At 44.2% G+C, this 17,812-nt stretch overlaps 1 protein-coding gene across 3 annotated transcripts in view; it reads left to right on the top strand.

Annotated features, from left to right (window-relative positions):
* The window catches only part of LOC109893783 (collagen alpha-1(XII) chain), an 87,602-nt gene that overhangs the window by 22,297 nt on the left and 47,493 nt on the right, over positions 1-17,812 (top strand). For 2 of the 3 annotated variants that reach the window (XM_031829081.1, XM_031829082.1), the window contains exons 14-27: positions 1,216-1,485; positions 3,305-3,571; positions 3,866-4,058; positions 4,268-4,389; positions 6,421-6,570; positions 6,742-6,861; positions 7,218-7,382; positions 7,594-7,740; positions 10,277-10,416; positions 13,314-13,443; positions 14,242-14,387; positions 14,816-14,945; positions 15,152-15,288; positions 16,670-16,799. In XM_031829081.1, coding sequence (XP_031684941.1) covers positions 1,216-1,485; positions 3,305-3,571; positions 3,866-4,058; positions 4,268-4,389; positions 6,421-6,570; positions 6,742-6,861; positions 7,218-7,382; positions 7,594-7,740; positions 10,277-10,416; positions 13,314-13,443; positions 14,242-14,387; positions 14,816-14,945; positions 15,152-15,288; positions 16,670-16,799 — 2,247 coding nt within the window. The remainder of the gene's footprint in view (positions 1-1,215; positions 1,486-3,304; positions 3,572-3,865; positions 4,059-4,267; positions 4,390-6,420; positions 6,571-6,741; positions 6,862-7,217; positions 7,383-7,593; positions 7,741-10,276; positions 10,417-13,313; positions 13,444-14,241; positions 14,388-14,815; positions 14,946-15,151; positions 15,289-16,669; positions 16,800-17,812) is intronic. The other variant, XM_031829083.1, reaches the window with a different exon arrangement.

Genomic DNA, 17,812 nt, shown 5'->3' with positions numbered 1-17,812 from the left:
CATCAACAAACATGCCTTGGTTACAGGAAGCCCCTGGCTGGTCTACTCCTATACATCACTTAGTGAAGTATACAGATTAGACTCTGTGTCTCAGTGATCTAGACCCATTATGTTTGTCAGATGTGTTTCCTTCTTTTTCTTTTTCGAGATTTAGGGGATTATGCCGACAACTGTATTTGCCAGTGTGATGATTAAAATGTGTAATAGCTCATCCTTTGTTAATGGCTCCTTCTTCAATGCTTCTTCAATGCTTTTCGTCATTGCACAGAGCCTGGGAGAGATTGTCCATTTACAAATCTAAGTTCTGCTTACATTGTTGGTTTCAAATGCATGTTTTGCTATTTCCAACTGAGCTTACTTCAAAATGGAGGCAGCTAGCTGTGTCAGTCTGTGTTGCATGTATGTGCTTCAGCGTTTGGCCCCTGTGAGTGTGCTGTGCTCAGAGTACTGATGAAAAGTGGGTCATTGTCTGCAGAAGTCATTATCGTGTGATTCGGTCCCTCTTGTGCAGCAGCACAGCCGGGAAAGTCAGTGGTCTCTCTCCTCAGCGCTTGGCAGCAGCTCGCTGCTCCCTGGATGGAGGGGACTTGGCATCTAGAGGGGCCACAGAATATTATCCTTGACAGGCCCTCCAAAATCTGGAATTCTCTATTAATTTCCTTGTTGAATTCATTACTCCTCATATTTGGATCAACTCTCTCTCTCTCTCTCTCTCTCTCTCTCTCTCTCTCTCTCTCTCTCTCTCTCTCTCTCTCTCTCTCTCCCTCTCTCTCTCTCTCTCTCTCTCTCTCTCTCTCTCTCTGCATCTGCAATTGTAACAAACACACTTTATCGGATCAAGTTTCTTCTGGTTTGATGGAAAATGAAAGTGCTGTGAGCGAGACACTCTGAGCTGAGCGCTGGAATCCAGTGATTGGTTTTGCAGAGCTTTTTCCGATCCCTCTGATTATGAACAAAGTAAATCACTTGTTTCAAAAAGACCTTGAGGGGTTAAACGGAGACAGATACATGGTTGGTGGTTTATCACTATACCAGCGAATTCCTCCTCCTCACTAGAATACACTCGCCCACACTATCTGCATCCAGAGTGAGACAAACTGCCATATCAACTAGCAGACCTAACACAAACTGTTTTGGTCCATTTGATACAGACTCTGTACTAACACTGGTATGTGAGATGTTTCCCAGCTTCCTCTGTCCTTTTTCCCCTCACAGTCCTTGGCTCCCCTAAAGACCTGGTTACCAAAGATGTCACAGAAACCAGCTTCGCTGTCTCCTGGACGGCAGCGCCTGGTAATGTGCGCTCCTACTGGTTGAAGTGGAAGTCGTTGTACACGGAGGAGACAGGGGAGAAGTCAGTCCCTGGAGATGTAACGGCCACAGTGCTGGACGGGCTCACTCCAGAGACGCGCTACCAGGTCTCCGTCTACGCAACCTACGACAGGAGAGAGGGGGAGCCGCTCGTGGGTGCTGAGACCACAGATGGTAAGTCACTTCTCCTCCCTAATGTTTCCACCATACTCACTTACTGTGGAACCCTCTCTCTCTGTCTCTCTGTGTCTGTTTCTCTCATTCAATCTCTCTCTCGCTCTCTTTCTCTTTCACTCATCCTCTCTGTCTGCCTGAGAAGATGGGTTTCTGGGTTTTTCATCCACAGTTTACCACAGAGCTGAAAAATATATATAGATGTAGGATATAAAAATACCCCATGACCTCAGAAAATCTATCTATATAACTGGAACGAGCCTATATAAAGCACCTGGAACGAATAGGAGATCCAGAGTGGGTCATATTTGTCTGATGACATTAAAGAGTGTGTCAAGATGGTTTGAGCCCTTGAAGAGATTGGATTTATGAACAGACCTTAAATACACCATGAGCGTCAAGCTTTCATAGTCTTTATAATCCAGGAGTAGATAAAAAAGGTAAAAAATAAATGAAACAACTTCAGTCCTGTCACCCTGACTGTTGAAAGCAGTGACCCAGGCTTTAGAGTTATGTAGGAAACTTCAGCCCCATTCTTGGGCGCATGATGTGGAAAAAGTGACATACGGTGACATTTCCGACTCATTCTTTGAGCTTGGAGATAACGTCAATGCTGCTGGCATTCACCTGATCCATCTGAACAGCCCACGAGATGCTTTTGTAATCAGGGTGACGTGTGTGACTGCGTGCGTTGGTGCATGCTTGTGCAAGCATGTGCACGTGTATGTTATGTACGTATATGGCCATGACGCAATGCGCCACACCTGCCCCCAGTTATCAGGGGAGATTGTGGATTGGGATAGACACAGGAGTAGACAGTGCTTCCCCTCTCCTCACAATACAGCGACCCACTGAAATGAGAAAAGCACATTGACGGAAACTCGCCCCGATTGGGGAATTCATCCGCTGGTTAGCGAGACAAAATGTGCTAATGGAAAATGTGTCTCTCCATCGTTTTGTTTATTGATTCTGGAAAGCAGGACAGGTGCAATTTACACCGAAAACAACCTTGAGGCACCTCCGGAGGCTCGTATGGTTTATATCTATGGTCACTAGCCCTGCGGGTTCTTCCACCAGAACCACCAGCCCTTTCTCTGTCTCTCTCTGTCTCTGTCTCTGTCTCTGTCTCTGTCTCTGTCTCTGTCTCTCTCTCTCTCTCTCTCTCTGTCTCTGTCTCTGTCTCTGTCTCTGTCTCTGTCTCTGTCTCTCTCTCTCTCTCTCTCTGTCTGTCTGTCTGTCTGTCTCTGTCTCTGTCTCTGTCTCTGTCTCTGTCTCTGTCTCTCTCTCTCTCTGTCTCCGCTAACAGGACAGGTCCATTTGGATCAAACCACGCAGTGAAAACTTGGACAGGCTGCTTTTTTCCGTCCATAAAACTCCTCTCTCTGAAGTCTAGCTGTCTGAATATTTTCCTGAGCTCGTTTAGGGGTTTTGGCAATTCACACTTGTCCTTCCTGCACCAAAAACACACTGGGGTCATAGTATGGAAAGATAAAACACACAGTGGGTACAACCCACCACCTCAACACAATCTAGTAAAGCAGAGTCTGGTCAGTGTATGGTTTGACTGGGAAATCAAACTATGTTTGGATGGATTTGTGTTCATAAGCATATGGAAACTGAACAGATATCGCCGTGAAAACCTTGGAGGTATCCAACCTTGTCAATGTTTAGATTGCCCAGGAGAAGCCAAGGCTTCGTACCATTTTGAAATGTAGGCAGCAATTTGGCATGCATTCCAATTCTACTTTCTGCTCAAACTCACAGCATGATACCAAAATCAATCCATCAATCATTCATTTTCTTTCATTTGTGCTCCCAGTGTCTGCAGCCGGAAAAGTTGTCGCCGTTTCCGAGGAGACGGAGAAGAGCATGAAGGTGACATGGCAGCCTGCACCCGGGAATGTTGTCAACTACCGGGTGACATACAAGCCGGCGTCGGGAGGGCGACAGCTGGCCACCAAGGTGCCCGCTGGGACCACCAACACCATCTTGAGACGCTTAACGCCCATGACCACCTACGACATCACAGTGCTGCCTGTGTACAAGCTGGGAGAAGGAAAAGCAAGGCAAGGAGTAGGAACCACACGTACGTTGGTTTATCATTAACCACAACTGAACTGTGCTCTGTGATGTTTACGTTAGGTTAGGGGAGTCTTGTACAGTAGTTAGTCACTGGAGGGTTATGCAGACTCATATCATCATCAACAACTAAATCTAGCATGAAACAGATGCTTGCAGTAGGATAGCCCAGGAGAGAATGGATCTCCAAATAGGCAGCTAAGTACTAGGATTTTACTAGTAATTGTAATAGTTTAGCCACATTTTACTTCCACTTTATATTCATCTGTTTATATCAAATCTTAAATTTTCTCTGTTCCAGTGTCACCGTACAAAGCCCCTAGAAACTTGCAGACCTCCGAGCCTGCTAGGACCAGTTTCAGAGTGACCTGGGACCCCGCTCCAGGGGAGGTCAAGGGATACAAGGTCACCTTCCACCCCATTGGAAATGATATAGACCTGGGAGAGCTGCTGGTCGGACCCTATGACAACACTGTGGTTCTGGAGGAGCTCAGGTAGGCTTATCCTTGGACTGGAATGTAAAATATATCAGATGGACTGTCACATGTAATGGATTACTTTGCACAGGTACTGTCGTTTGAGCTATGCCGCATTTTCATTAGTTCAGCAATTTGTTGTGTCAGTCTCTCAGTCATATCTCTCAGACAAACTGACAAACCTGTTGAGATGAATGAAGTGTAACTGATTTAAGTTTGTCTCACAGGGCTGGTACCAAGTACACAGTGAGTGTGTTTGGGATGTTTGAGGGAGGAGAGAGCCAGCCGTTGGATGGAGAGGAAAAGACTACTCTCTCTGATGCCCCTGAACCACCACCATATGATGGAGGTAAGACCTACTCTCAAACCCCTCCTACATGAATAATCATAGCCGACAACAGCAACACAGCACTACACATGAGACTACACTGGAAAGAATTGATCTTATGCACAGCCAATCAACAACCGTGGGCACGGCAGCCATGTTAAAAAGTAAAGGGTCATGCGTAAGGTAAATATTTGTATTCAGGAATCGTATATATAAGAAAGCTGTGATCCATTTTAGAGGCAAAGGCGAAATAACACATTTTCCTCAAAGAACCCAACAACCCTAATGACCTATAGGATTTAAAAAAAATTGTTTTATTATTCTCCCTCATGATACTTAAGACCTTATATGTATATATGTTGTGTCTCCTGCGTCCATAGCCAAAGTGTGGGTATACATTTTTAATCCCTCTCCCTATAGAAACAGATGAGTTGCCCTAAATGCCTTTCCTCAAAGCTAATTGTCTCACCAAATAACAGATTTAACGACTGTTCCATCTGTTGGCTGCTCGCTTTTTTCATCACTTTGGGTTCCTTTTTCTTTTTCTGGATCCTGCGGCAGCTAAGAGCAGTAGAATTGAAAAAAGGTGAAGCTGTTTGCAATTACCAGTGTTTTACAACCTACCGGGTGTGAGCACGTGGCGTGGTGCAGGGCAGTGAGTGACAGGAGAGGAGAGGAAAGAGAGAGAAGGAGGAAAATGTTATGTGTTTGATGGAAGGCTCCAAAGAGGCCAGTCTGACACTCAGCTGACTGGAAGGCCTCCTCTAATAGGGAGCAGATACAGTGACAAGACCAAGTCAGCCAGTCAGCCAGTCAGTCAGGCAGCCACCCACCCACAATAATATAATTTAATAAAGGGGACAGAACAACCCTTCTACACCTCATTTCCACCTTTCTCCTTACCCAGTACTCCTCAATTCAGTCCCCCCATCCCCAATCCTGGAGGAGTGAGATTAAGAAGGGAGTGAGGAGAGAGAGATTGGGTCTGAAGTAATTCGTTCATCAGCCTCCCTCAACTCTGAAGATATTTTACACCAGACAGTAATGGAAATTTGTTTTTTCCCTGTAAATTATAGATAACTGTTCTTTGAGTCACAGATACATTTGTGCTGTAACGCACAAGTAAACAAAACATTGAATTTACAGTGCCATAAACAGAGACTGGATGTGAATTTATTTATTTGGTGAAATGCATATTGCAGTCAAAGGACAAACCTCTGCCGTGGCCGATAAATCTTCCCCCTGTAGTCTCGCCCGATAGCCTTAGATAATTGTCTTTGTTACGACTGTGTAGCTAACTAAAACAGCCTGTAATCCGAACGACACACGGTTCAGTCACACTTCGCGGGACATCTATTTATCTGTGGGCCGCATGGGGAAGGAAAGACTAGTCTGTAAATCAAACATCATGTAACCTGTTTTCAATTGCAGACAGTGGCAGATTGCACAATGTCTGTGTGCGGCTGCTGCATCTGCAGTCTTAACGGACTGGGGACGAGGCCTTCTTCTCATCCCACAGGTGTCTGGAAAACAGTGAGAGCTGTGCCAGTGAGGAATGCACAGTAACTCTCACCAAGGAGACCCTCGTAGATCATGTCAGGAGAGCTTCTTTTTGTTGTTCCCCGGGAGAGGCTGAGCAGTGGCCAGTGAAGAATACTCCTTGGACACACAGAGAGAGAGAGAGAGAGACAGAACAGTCTCAACTTGTTGGAAGAAAAGAAGACAATAATTATATCGGCACCTGGAAATGAAATGTCTATGATGAAAATAACTTGTAACCCTAAAAATGGAATAGAAAGTGTTTTTTTCTGTTTGGGAAGTGTGTGTGATGTACTGTGAATTAATGTCAACAATGTAATGTCAATGACCTCTTTTCTTTCCTACTACTTCACCTCTCTTCACACCCATGCATTATTAAACACCTCTGAGCCATCTCCATGACATGTCTGCCCTCATAACTTCACCTGTAATATAACGGAAACTGCATTATAATAACTAGAGCCCATCACTGTTCTGTTCTGTGTCTCTGACCTGTGATCTCTGACCTCTCAGATGTGGTGTGTAAGACCAAAGCCCGGGCTGATATAGTCCTGCTGATCGATGGCTCCTGGAGTATCGGCCGTCTGAACTTCAAAACCATTCGCTCCTTCATCTCTCGCATGGTGGGAGTCTTTGACATCAGCCCTGACAGGGTCCAGATCGGTAGGTTGAACCTCAGTGTGCCTAAAGTCTCACAGGATATGAGCATTCCTGCTCCCTGCTATAGATAACACTATTGTAGCTCCACTCTCCAGTAATTCTGTAGGTGTTATAATGTTGTGTAGATTTACATGGCATCTGATCTGACAGAGGCTCTCTGTGTGTTTCTCCCAGGTCTGGCCCAGTACAGTGGTGACCCTAAGACTGAGTGGCACCTGAATGCCCACAGGACCAGGGCTTCCCTGTTGGAGGCTGTCGCCAACCTGCCCTACAAAGGAGGCAACACACTCACTGGTACTGTACTTAATCTACATCTATAACCTCAATGCAGACATTACTGTTTTATACTGTTAACTCTATCATGTTCGTGCTTGTATTGGCTACTGAAAAAGGTTCCAGTTCGTAAACTTCACAATGGAAACTGTGCCACTGCTTTGATTCTTGGCAGCTGAGCTGTTTGTGTGATAGCCAGAGGGTGAAGGGAACGGAACTCAATTGTATGCTCCATTATGCAAATAAAACTTTGTTGTTCCTAATAGGCTCACAATGTATTTTATAATAATCTGCATTCTGTTTAGCTGCCTTGTTGGAAAGGCCTCAGAGAAATTATTAATCAGTGTGATAAATAAATGTTTCTGTCTTCGTTGCAGGTTTGGCTCTGAACTACATCCTCCAGAACAATTTCAAGGAGAATGTTGGAATGAGACCCAACGCTCGTAAGATCGGAGTGCTGGTCACTGATGGCAAGTCTCAGGATGACATCATTGCCAACTCCCAGAAACTGCGTGACCAGGGCATTGAGTTGTATGCAATCGGTGAGTCTCTGCCATCTTCACTGGGAACTTTTCCCTTTCTTCTATTTTGACTTGATAGGACATCTGGCACTCCTTGTATCCATCTCAACTTGAATAATGACAGTTATCTTTGTCGTCTTGACGTAGCGTGTGAATGCTCGAGTTGCCCTAGAATAATTGCTCTAAGACGGGATAGCTGACTTGACAGTTGTCCCTTGTTGACTCCTCCTAGGTGTGAAGAACGCTGACGAGAATGAGCTGAGGTCCATCGCCTCTGACCCGGAGGAGATCCACATGTACAACGTGGCCGACTTCTCCTTTCTGCTGGACATAGTGGACGACCTGACTGACAACCTCTGTAACAGCGTCAAGGGACCAGGTACCTTCAGCCTTCCATTAAACTCCTTGTCGTGACTGTTAATAAGGTGACAGTCTTATTGGCTATGCAGGTTAAACCCCTTAGTCTTAATACAAGTGCTTAGTGCTAAGGCTTATATTCACAAAATGTTCCAGAGCGGGAGCGTTGATCTAGGATCAGTTTTGCCTTTGATTTCATAATGAATAAGAGGGGAGAGCTGATCCTAGATCTCTGAGACGCTTTGTGAATACGGGCGACGATCTGGATCTGTGTGAGTCTATAGTTATGTAAACAGGGTTTAGGTCATGGCTAAGAGAGACCCTCAATAGAGTTGCAAGTCTGGAGCACCAGAGGAGACAACACAAGGAGCTGAATGCCAGCTTACCACTGGAAATAATATAGAATCTAGTCCTCTTTCACCCGATGCTCTATTTTATCCTCTCTGAAATGAGAAATAGTCTGCTCCTTAATCAAATGAATGAGCTGGAACTGGATACTATGTGGGAGAAGTTCCTTTTCTTTGTCCTTTTTTTGAAAAGGCTTAAACGTGGCGTGCAGCCATCTGGAGTAAAGAGTCTTTGTCTGTCTGTCAACTGGATTTTCTGCTAGGGAGCTGTGTCCAAATCTGTGAAAGACAACTCAAATGATTGGTAAACAACAGGTGTAGACTAAAAGTGAAATGCTTACATATGGGTCCTTCCCAACAATGCTGAAAGAGAGAAAATAGAGAATTAACAGAAAAGTAAAACAAGTAATAATAAAAGCTTAGTAAATACACAATTAGTTATGATAACTTGGCTAAATACACGGGGTACCAGTACCGAGTCGATTTGCAGGAGTACGAAGTAGTTGAGTTAGATATGTACAGATACATATACAGTTGAAGTCGGAAGTTTACATACACTTAGGTTGGAGTCATTAAAAATAGTTTTTCAACCACTCCACATATTTCTTGTTAACAAACTATAGCTTTGTCAAGTTGGTTAGGACATCTACTTTGTGCATGACACAAGTCATTTCTCCAACAATTGTTTACATACAGATTATTTCACTTATAATTCACTGTATCACAATTCCAGTGGGTCAGAAGTTTACATACACTAAGTTGACTGTGCCTTTAAACAGTTTGGAAAATTCCAGAAAATAATGTCATGGCTTTAGAAGCCTCTGATAGGCTAATTGACATCATTTGAGTCAATTGGAGGTGTACCTGTGGATGTATTTCAAGGCCTATCTTCAAACTCAGTGCCTCTTCGCTTGACATCATGGGAAAATCAAAAGAAATCAGCCAAGACCTCAGAAAAAAATTGTAGACCTCCACAAGTCTGGTTCATCCTTGGGAGCAATTTCCAAATGCCTGAAGGTACCACGTTCATCTGTACAAACAATAGTATGCAATCTGTACAAACAATAGTATGCAAGTATAAACACCAAGGGACCACGCAGCCGTCATACCGCTCAGGAAGGAGACGCATTCTGTCTCCTAGAGATGAATATACTTTGATGCGAAAAGTGCAAATCAATCCCAGAACAACAAAGAGTCTCTGAAGATGCTGGAGTAAACAGGTACAAAAGTATCTATATTCACAGTAAAACAAGTCCTATATCGACATAACCTGAAAGGCCACTCAGCAAGGAAAAAGCCACTGCTCCAAAACCACCATAAAAAAGCCAGACTATGGTTTGCAACTGCACCTGGGGACAAAGATCGTACTTTTTGGAGAAATGTCCTCTGGTCTGATGAAAGAAAAATATAACTGTTTGGCCATAATGACCATCGTCATGTTTGGTTGAAAAAGGGGTTGTGGGGGACTTTGCTGCAGGAGGGACTGGTGCACTTCACAAAATAGATGGCATCATGAGGAACAAAAATTATGTGGATATATTGAAGCAACATCTCAAGACATTAGTCAGGAAGTTAAAGCTTGGTCGCAAATGGGTCTTCCAAATGGACAAGCATACTTCCAAAGTTGTGGCAAAATGGCTTAAGGACAACAAAGTCAAGGTATTGGAGTGGCCATCTCAAAGCCCTGACCTCAATCCCATAGAACATTTGTTGGCAGAACTGAAAAAACTTGTGCGAGCATGGTGGCCTGCAAACCTGACTCAGTTACACCAGCTCTGTCAGGAGGAATGGGACAAAATTCATTCAACTTATTGTGGGAAGCTTGTGGAAGGCTACCTGAAACATTTGACCCAAGTTAATACATTTAATGCAATGCTACCAAATACTAATTGAGTGGATGTAAACTTCTGACCCACTGGGAATGTGATGAAAGAAAGAATTATAAATATTTAGATAATATAAATAATAAATATTATTCTGACATTTCACATTCTTAAAATAAAGTGGTGATCCTAACTGAGCTAAGACAGGGAATTTTTACTAAGATTATACATGTCAGGAATTGTGAAAAACTGAGTTTAAATGTATTTGTCTAAGGTGTATGTAAACTTCCGACTTTAACTCTAACTAGGAATAAAGTGACATATAATAAACAATGAGATCCTATGCTTTGGGTTGATTTGACCGCCTCTCTCCCCTTTTCCCTGATAGGAGGTGGCCCCGAGGCACCCACGGACCTTGTGACCTCAGAGGTGACCCACTATTCGTTCCGTGCCAGCTGGACAGGCCCTGAAGGTCCAGTGGAGAAGTACCGTGTGGAGTACATGACCTTGTCTGGACGCCCTCAGCAGGTACATACCTTTAACCTCCACACTAACTCAACCCTATCAAAGACCAGCCCCTCTGTTACTCTTCCCTATCAACCCCCAAACCCCTCTGTCACTCCCCCTCTATCACAAATCCCTCTGTCACTCCCCCTCTGTCAACCCCCAAACCCCTCTGTCACTCCCCCTCTGTCAACCCGCAAACCCCTCTGTCACTCCCCCTCTGTCAACCCCCAAACCCCTCTGTCACTCACCCTCTATCAACCCCCAAACCCCTGTCATTCCCCTCTATCAACCCTCAAACCCATCTGTCACTCCCCCTCTATCACAAACCCCTCTGTCACTCACCCTCTATCAACCCCCAAACCCCTCTGTCACTCCCCCTCTATCAACCCCCAAACCCCTCTGTCACTCACCCTCTATCAACCCCCAAACCCCTCTGTCACTCACCCTCTATCAACCCCACAAACCCCTGTCATTCCCCTCTATCAACCCCCAAACCCGTCTCTCACTCCCCCTCTATCACAAACCCCCCTGTCACTTACCCTTTATCAACACCCAAGCCCCTCTGTCACTCCCCCTCTATCACAAATCCCTCTGTCACTCCCACCTGAGGATGGAAGGATGAGGATGGAAGCAAGTTGTAAAGGTTTTGTTCTCAATGACTTACTTTGCTAAATAAAGATAGAAGAGATTACATACTGTAAGTATTCACCCTGACCCCACACCTACCCTACATGTAGCCTTGAGGACGTTATGGGCAGGTTTTTGGGAAGACTTTTTCATTGTCCTGGGTTTAGTTCTAGCCTCTGATCTGCCAGATACTAGAGGGAAACCCCAGAAACTCTCCCCACCTCCCTTCCTCAAGCTTGTGTTGGCTGCTCAGTATGAGGGTGTTTGGTAAAATGGGTTTGGCAGAGGGTAAGACCACAAAATACAAGGCTTTGAATTTAGAGTACTAGTAGCAAAAAATGTTTGTTTAGTTTATTTCATATCCCTTTATCTGACAGCTGCAGGGTCTTGGCTCCAGTGTACTAGAATGGGGTAGCTAACTTCCAACTTCTTGGAGTCCAATTTCATTTTTCTAAGTATTTATTTTATTCCAACTCTCATGGCTTTGTGATGCAGTGGTCTAGTGTGGGATCAAGATTTTGTTTGTTTTTTACTATTCTAAATAGAAACAGAGTGGGTCGGAAAGTGTGGAGTTTGTTCAGAGTTCCTACAACCAATTTCTGACCCACCACCTGGATTCGGTCCTATGTAGCAAAATTTGAAAGATAATGAAATTGTAACCCTACTTTTGAGAAAATGGCTCATGAGTATTTTGGTACAGCTACTGGAGAGTTCTTCTTTGTCTACACCCATTCAACATCGTTCACACCCTCCTAAGCCTTAGCCCCACCCATCTCTCTAAGGATTCACAGTGTAATAAACAACCAAAGATTTCAAGACTAAAAGTAGTGAGAGTAGAAGCAAAAAGTAGTAGTAAAAATAAACTTTATCTAGTCCTTGGCCTATATCCTAATCTGACTTTGGTGCAGGTCATACTGTTCTTCACATTACCGTATCTGGTAAACAAACACTATATAAAATCTAAATGTATTTGTCACATGCGCAGGATACAGAAGGTGTAAACGGTACAGTGAAATGGTTACTTGGATAGTGGAGTCTTTTGTTTATACATGTAGCTAGCTAGTTAGCTAGCTAAATAATGAACCATAATCCCAACTCTAATGCCGCGTTCAAAACAACTGGAAACAACAAAAAAAAGACTGGGAAAAATCGATGTGAATGGTCATCCAACTCAGAATTCCAACTCTGGAACTCGGGCATCTTTCTAGAACTCCTACACAGATCATACACGTAACGTTAGCCAACGAGCCAGCTAGCTAATGTAAGCTAGCTAGTTAACAGAATACTTTAACTTAATACTTTAACTTTCCACGAAATTGGAAACATATAATATCTAAAAATGTCGCTTGACTCTTACGTGTATACATGGAAGAACTCTTCTCCCTTTGTCATGCATGCCACGGTTGCCCTTAGTTTGAAGATGTTATCCGAAGACAAATGTTTTATACAACAGACTCTCTCCGCATTTGGCAATCATCTCTCTGCTTCCACTGGGCATTCCACTGATTTCAAAACTCGGGTCAACTTCTTCCATGACAACGACACCATTTCTTCCCCACCATTGTCATCAGAAGACTCGACAATGTCTGGTTCAATTAAAATGTTTTGACCTAAATCAGTGATTTCCTCATTGTCTGATTCCTTTTCAGAGTTCGAGAGAGTCAGCATTGCACGATCATTAACTTCAGGGCAGCAATGTTGAGAACAATTTGATATCTTTCAAAAAAAGCTGCAGTAGACAGGATTGTCCACACATACAGTATTTAACAGCTCATGTTATAAACAGAAGGATGCTTACATGGCAGACCAATGCAAACTCATCTCTCGGCATGTCCAGCCCACCCATTGTCTCTGCCAATCATGGCTAGTGGGAAGGTTCCTGTATTTTCCATGGCTATACCAACTAGGCTCGTTATTTAACAATTGCATTCATATTTACAAAAGGCATACACATTTGTTATTAAGGCACATGAAAGTTCACATGTTCCAGCAAGCATTTCTGAAACCCCTTTTTTTTTTTTTTTTAAATGCCTCTCCTGTAAAGTAGTGACGTGTAACATACGCCTAGCTTCCAGAAACGGGTCATATTTGTGGTTCAATGAAGACCACTAGCATCAACACAGGAAACACTGATAGCTGTACTTTGTTGTATTGTTTGGCTTATTTGTCCTCCAACAGAAACCAACCTTTCCATGCTTGTCAAGGGTTACTTATAATAGACATCCAAAGTCATTCTACAACCTCATACTGTATTCGCCTTGTTCATGTTTACTCTTGTTGTCTGGGTGTAGATGTTTGTTGATGGCTCTGTGACCACAGCCATCCTACCTAACCTGAACCCACTGACTGAGTATCTGGTCAACGTCTACTCTGTCATCGGAGAGGAGAGCAGCGACCCACTGAAGGGCGCTGAAACCACCTGTGAGTCCTAATCTGTTTTTCTGTGTTCTTCTTTAAAACCACTATACTGTACCTGTCCATTACTATACCTGTATGTCCCACACGTAATCTCTATAGGATCAACAATGGATGTCTTTGAGACTGTAAAACAAGTATTCTTCCGTTACATTCAGCACACCACTGTGACTTTATTTAATTTTACCTTTATTTAACCAGGCAAGTCAGTTAAGAACACATTCTTATTTTCAATGACGGCCTGGGAACAGTGGGTTAACTGCCTGTTCAGGGGCAGAACGACAGATTTGTACCTTGTCAGCTCGGGGGTTTGAACTCACAACCTTCCGGTTACTAGTCAAACGCTCTAACCACTAGGCTACCCTTATGGATGTTCCTGTGGTGCTTGTGCGGTCCCTGTTTTCAACGTTAAAGAAAGAACAACACTGTCTTATTTATGATACCATATAAGGCTGATATTATTGTAATCAAAGGGGGAAACACTGTTTCAAACTCAAAACCATGCTGTTATTCGGCGGCCACTATGTGCATCAAGAATGAGAGAGGTCTTTTTATGTTGTTCTTCACTATTCTTTTATTTGTCCTCTAGAATAGCGTGATTTTATGAAGCAATTTTCTTTATGAGTTATTTATGAGTTATTTCTCCATAAAAGCTCCTATAAAATACCTCATTGTTTAGTTCTCACTACTTGAATAGGCACATGAAATCTGCATGGCTACGTTTCACTGCAAACATTTCATTTTTGGATGGGATTGTGTGTGTTTAGAATCTAAGTGTTTCCCTCTCCCTCTTCCCATGTCCAGTGCCCCTCAGCGCAGTGAGGAAGATGATCATCTATGAGGAGCGTCCCACCACCATGAGGGTGAAGTGGGAGGAAGCAGTGGGTGCCACGAACTACATGCTACTCTACAGAGCCATCAACGCCACAGAGCCCTCCGTGGAGAAAGAGGTGAGACGGCAACAGAGAGAGAGAGAGCGCAAGAAAGAGAGAGACGCCAGTCCAACTGCTGCACTGACACACATACACAGATGCTGCCAATGACCGGATATACCGGTCCCCTGCCAATGTCTCCTGACAGCATGCAGATGTCAAGGAATAGTGATGAATAACTTTCTTTTTATGGATGCAGAGACAACAAAACACAGAATTATTTATTACATTTTTTTTCATCTTACTCTGGCATGATATTAGTTCCTGAGGTGTCAAATCAAGAGGATTAGATCGTCTGTAGTATTGGCAAACACTTAGATAAGTTATATGACACTGGACACTGCCTAAGACCCTTAATCTGTGGAAACATGTTCATCCAAACTGCCTGTCTGAATGACAGTGAGCCTTGTAAAATAATGTTTGTTCTGTCATGGTACTCCCTGCAGATGAGAGTTGGAGGGGACACGACTGATGTCCAGTTGGTGCAGCTGATCCCCAACACGGCCTACACTCTGTCCATCTTAGCTCTGCATGGACAGTCAGCCAGCGACCCCCTGACCGAGCAAGGAGTCACATGTACATACAGAACAGTACTCTTCTACCTTCAAATGTTGTTATTAATGTTTTGCGCTCAGTGCCCTAAGGGAGGGTAAGGCACGACAGGTCCTAACTCGTATAGAGTAAATCAGGTCTCCTCACTCCCTAGTTTATGGAATGAAAGGGATTAAAGTAATAATGTAATTTGGTGAGCCTCATGTTCTATATCTCTGTCCCCTCTGTAGTGCCCATGCCCCCTGCGGGAGAGCTGAGGGTCAGGGACGTTACCCATAGCACCCTGAAGATGAACTGGGATGCTGCTCCAGGTGCCGTCCTCAAATACATCATCACCTACACGCCTGACGAGGGAGAGGCCAAAGAGGTGAGATACGACAATCACAATACATCTGTTGGATACAGACAGCAGTGAAAGCAATACTCTGTACTCTACATACTCCCTCTGGGGGCAGAAACATATGCTTAGCTCTCTCTCCTACTGGTCACAGCAGACACCAGCTCCTGTGCTGAGCACATTCTCTGTTTATGTCAGCTAGCAGATTGATATTGATATTTTTTACGCATCATTTGAGATATGACATTAGACAGCGTAATGGGAAGGGCAGCTGGTGAGAAGGGTATGCAGTGGACCTCTGGGGCTGTGCTATTTGACCGTGAGCCTGGTGGAAGGATCACACTACTGGACCGGAAGCCTGGTGGAAGGATCACACCACTGGACCGGGAGCCTGGTGGAAGGATCACACCACTGGACCGGGAGCCCGGTGGAAGGATCACACCATTGGACCGGGAGCCCGGTGGAAGGATCACACCATTGGACCGGGAGCCCGGTGGAAGGATCACACCATTGGACCGGGAGCCCGGTGGAAGGATCACACCACTGGACCGGGAGCCCGGTGGAAGGATCACACCACTGGACCGGGAGCCCGGTGGAAGGATCACACCACTGGACCGGGAGCCCGGTGGAAGGATCACACCACTGGACCGGGAGCCCGGTGGAATGATCACACCATTGGACCGGGAGCCCGGTGGAAGGATCACACCATTGGACCGGGAGCCCGGTGGAATGATCACACCATTGGACCGGGAGCCTGGTGGAATGATCACACCATTGGACCGGGAGCCCGGTGGAATGATCACACCATTGGACCGGGAGCCTGGTGGAATGATCACCCCACTGGACCGGGAGCCTGGTGGAATGATCACACCACTGACAGAGATTTCAGACTAAGAAACATTAGGAATGACCTCCTGTACCAAAAGCCGTGATCGTGCGATTCCTGAGTACTGAAAATAAACAGATGTTTATTGTGCATTTAGAAATATGTTTGGGTACTTTTCCAGTGCAGTATGTTTGTGCTTGACTGTCATATATATATATATTTTTTTTTTATATATTTGTTTTACTTGATTGTTTATCTTTCTCCACCTCTGCGTGTGCTAAGGATTTACACATGAAGTGGAGATAACATGCTGTCTCGTCAGATGTATACAAAGACGCCCACAGTTTCTCTCACAGATTCTTTGGAACTCATCAATGAGAATGGAAAATTACTTTGGAAGGCATTCAACATGACCATGATGAGGGAAACAGAATTACTCATGACAAACCCTAACCCTCCATTTACAAAATAATGCAATAGTTATTCAGTTGTTGCTACAGGTAAATTATTTAACATGGTTTACACTGGAATAATGTGACAGACTGTAGGGCTTGATGTAAACAAAGATGTTGTTTTGGTCTGCAGCTTGAAGTGGGGGGAGGTGTGACCTCCAAGGCCTTGGACAACCTGATCTCTCAGACTGAGTATGTCCTGGCTGTCACCCCCATCTACAATGATGGAGCTGGAAACCCCATGCTCAACACAGCCATCACAGGTACAGTCACACAGCGTATGTGAGGGTTAACACACTGGGGTTACACTCCATGGAAGTCCTACTCAGTACTATAGGCCCCAAAAACTTTTGGGCCCTAGTTATAGGGTATATTGATGTTTTTATTATAGGGTATAGTAATGTCCTAGTTATAGGGTATAGTGATGTCCTAGTTATAGGGTATATCGATGTTTTTGTAATAGGGTATAGTGATTTCTTTGTTATAGGGTATAGTGATGTCATAGTTATAGGGTATAGTGATGTCATAGTTATAGGGTATAGTGATGTTTTTGTTATAGGGTATGGTAATGTTTTTGTTATAGGGTATAGGGATGTCTTTGTTATAGGGTATAGTGATGTCTTTGTTATAATGTCATAGTAATGTCACCTCTCTTTCGTAATGTATGAGATCCCCAAAGATTGGAAAGCTGCCGCGGTCATCCCCCTCTTCAAAGGGGGAGACACCTTAGACCCAAACTGTTATAGACCTAAATCCATCCTGCCCTGCTTTTCTAAAGTATTCTAAATCCAAGTTAATAAACAGATCACCGACCATTTCAAATCCCACCATACCTTCTCCATTATATAATCTGGTTTCCGAGCTGGTCATGGGTGCACCTCAGCCACGCTCAAGGTCCTAAACGATATCATAACCGCCATCGATGAAGACAGTACTGTGCAGCCGTCTTCAACGTCCTGGCCAAGGCTTTCGACTCTGTCAATCACCGCATTCTTATCGGCAGACTCAATAGCCTTGGCTTCTCAAATGACTGCCTCGCCTGGTTCACCAACTACTTCTCAGATAGAGTTCAGTGTGTCCCTCCCAACTAACATCACTACTCTGGACGGTTCTGACCTAGAATATGTGGACAACTACAAATACCTAAGTCTGTAAACTCTCCTTCCAGGCTCATATTAAACATCTCTAATCCAAAATGAAATCTAGAATCGGCTTCCTATTTCGCGACAAAGCGTCCTTCACTCATGCTGCCAAACATACCCTCGTAAAATTGACT

This window comes from Oncorhynchus kisutch, linkage group LG7 (assembly GCF_002021735.2).
Source record: "Oncorhynchus kisutch isolate 150728-3 linkage group LG7, Okis_V2, whole genome shotgun sequence".
NCBI classification, from domain to species: Eukaryota; Metazoa; Chordata; class Actinopteri; order Salmoniformes; family Salmonidae; genus Oncorhynchus; species Oncorhynchus kisutch.
The sequence above is the reverse complement of the archived record's forward strand: the minus strand, read 5'-3'. Positions and strand labels throughout refer to the sequence as shown.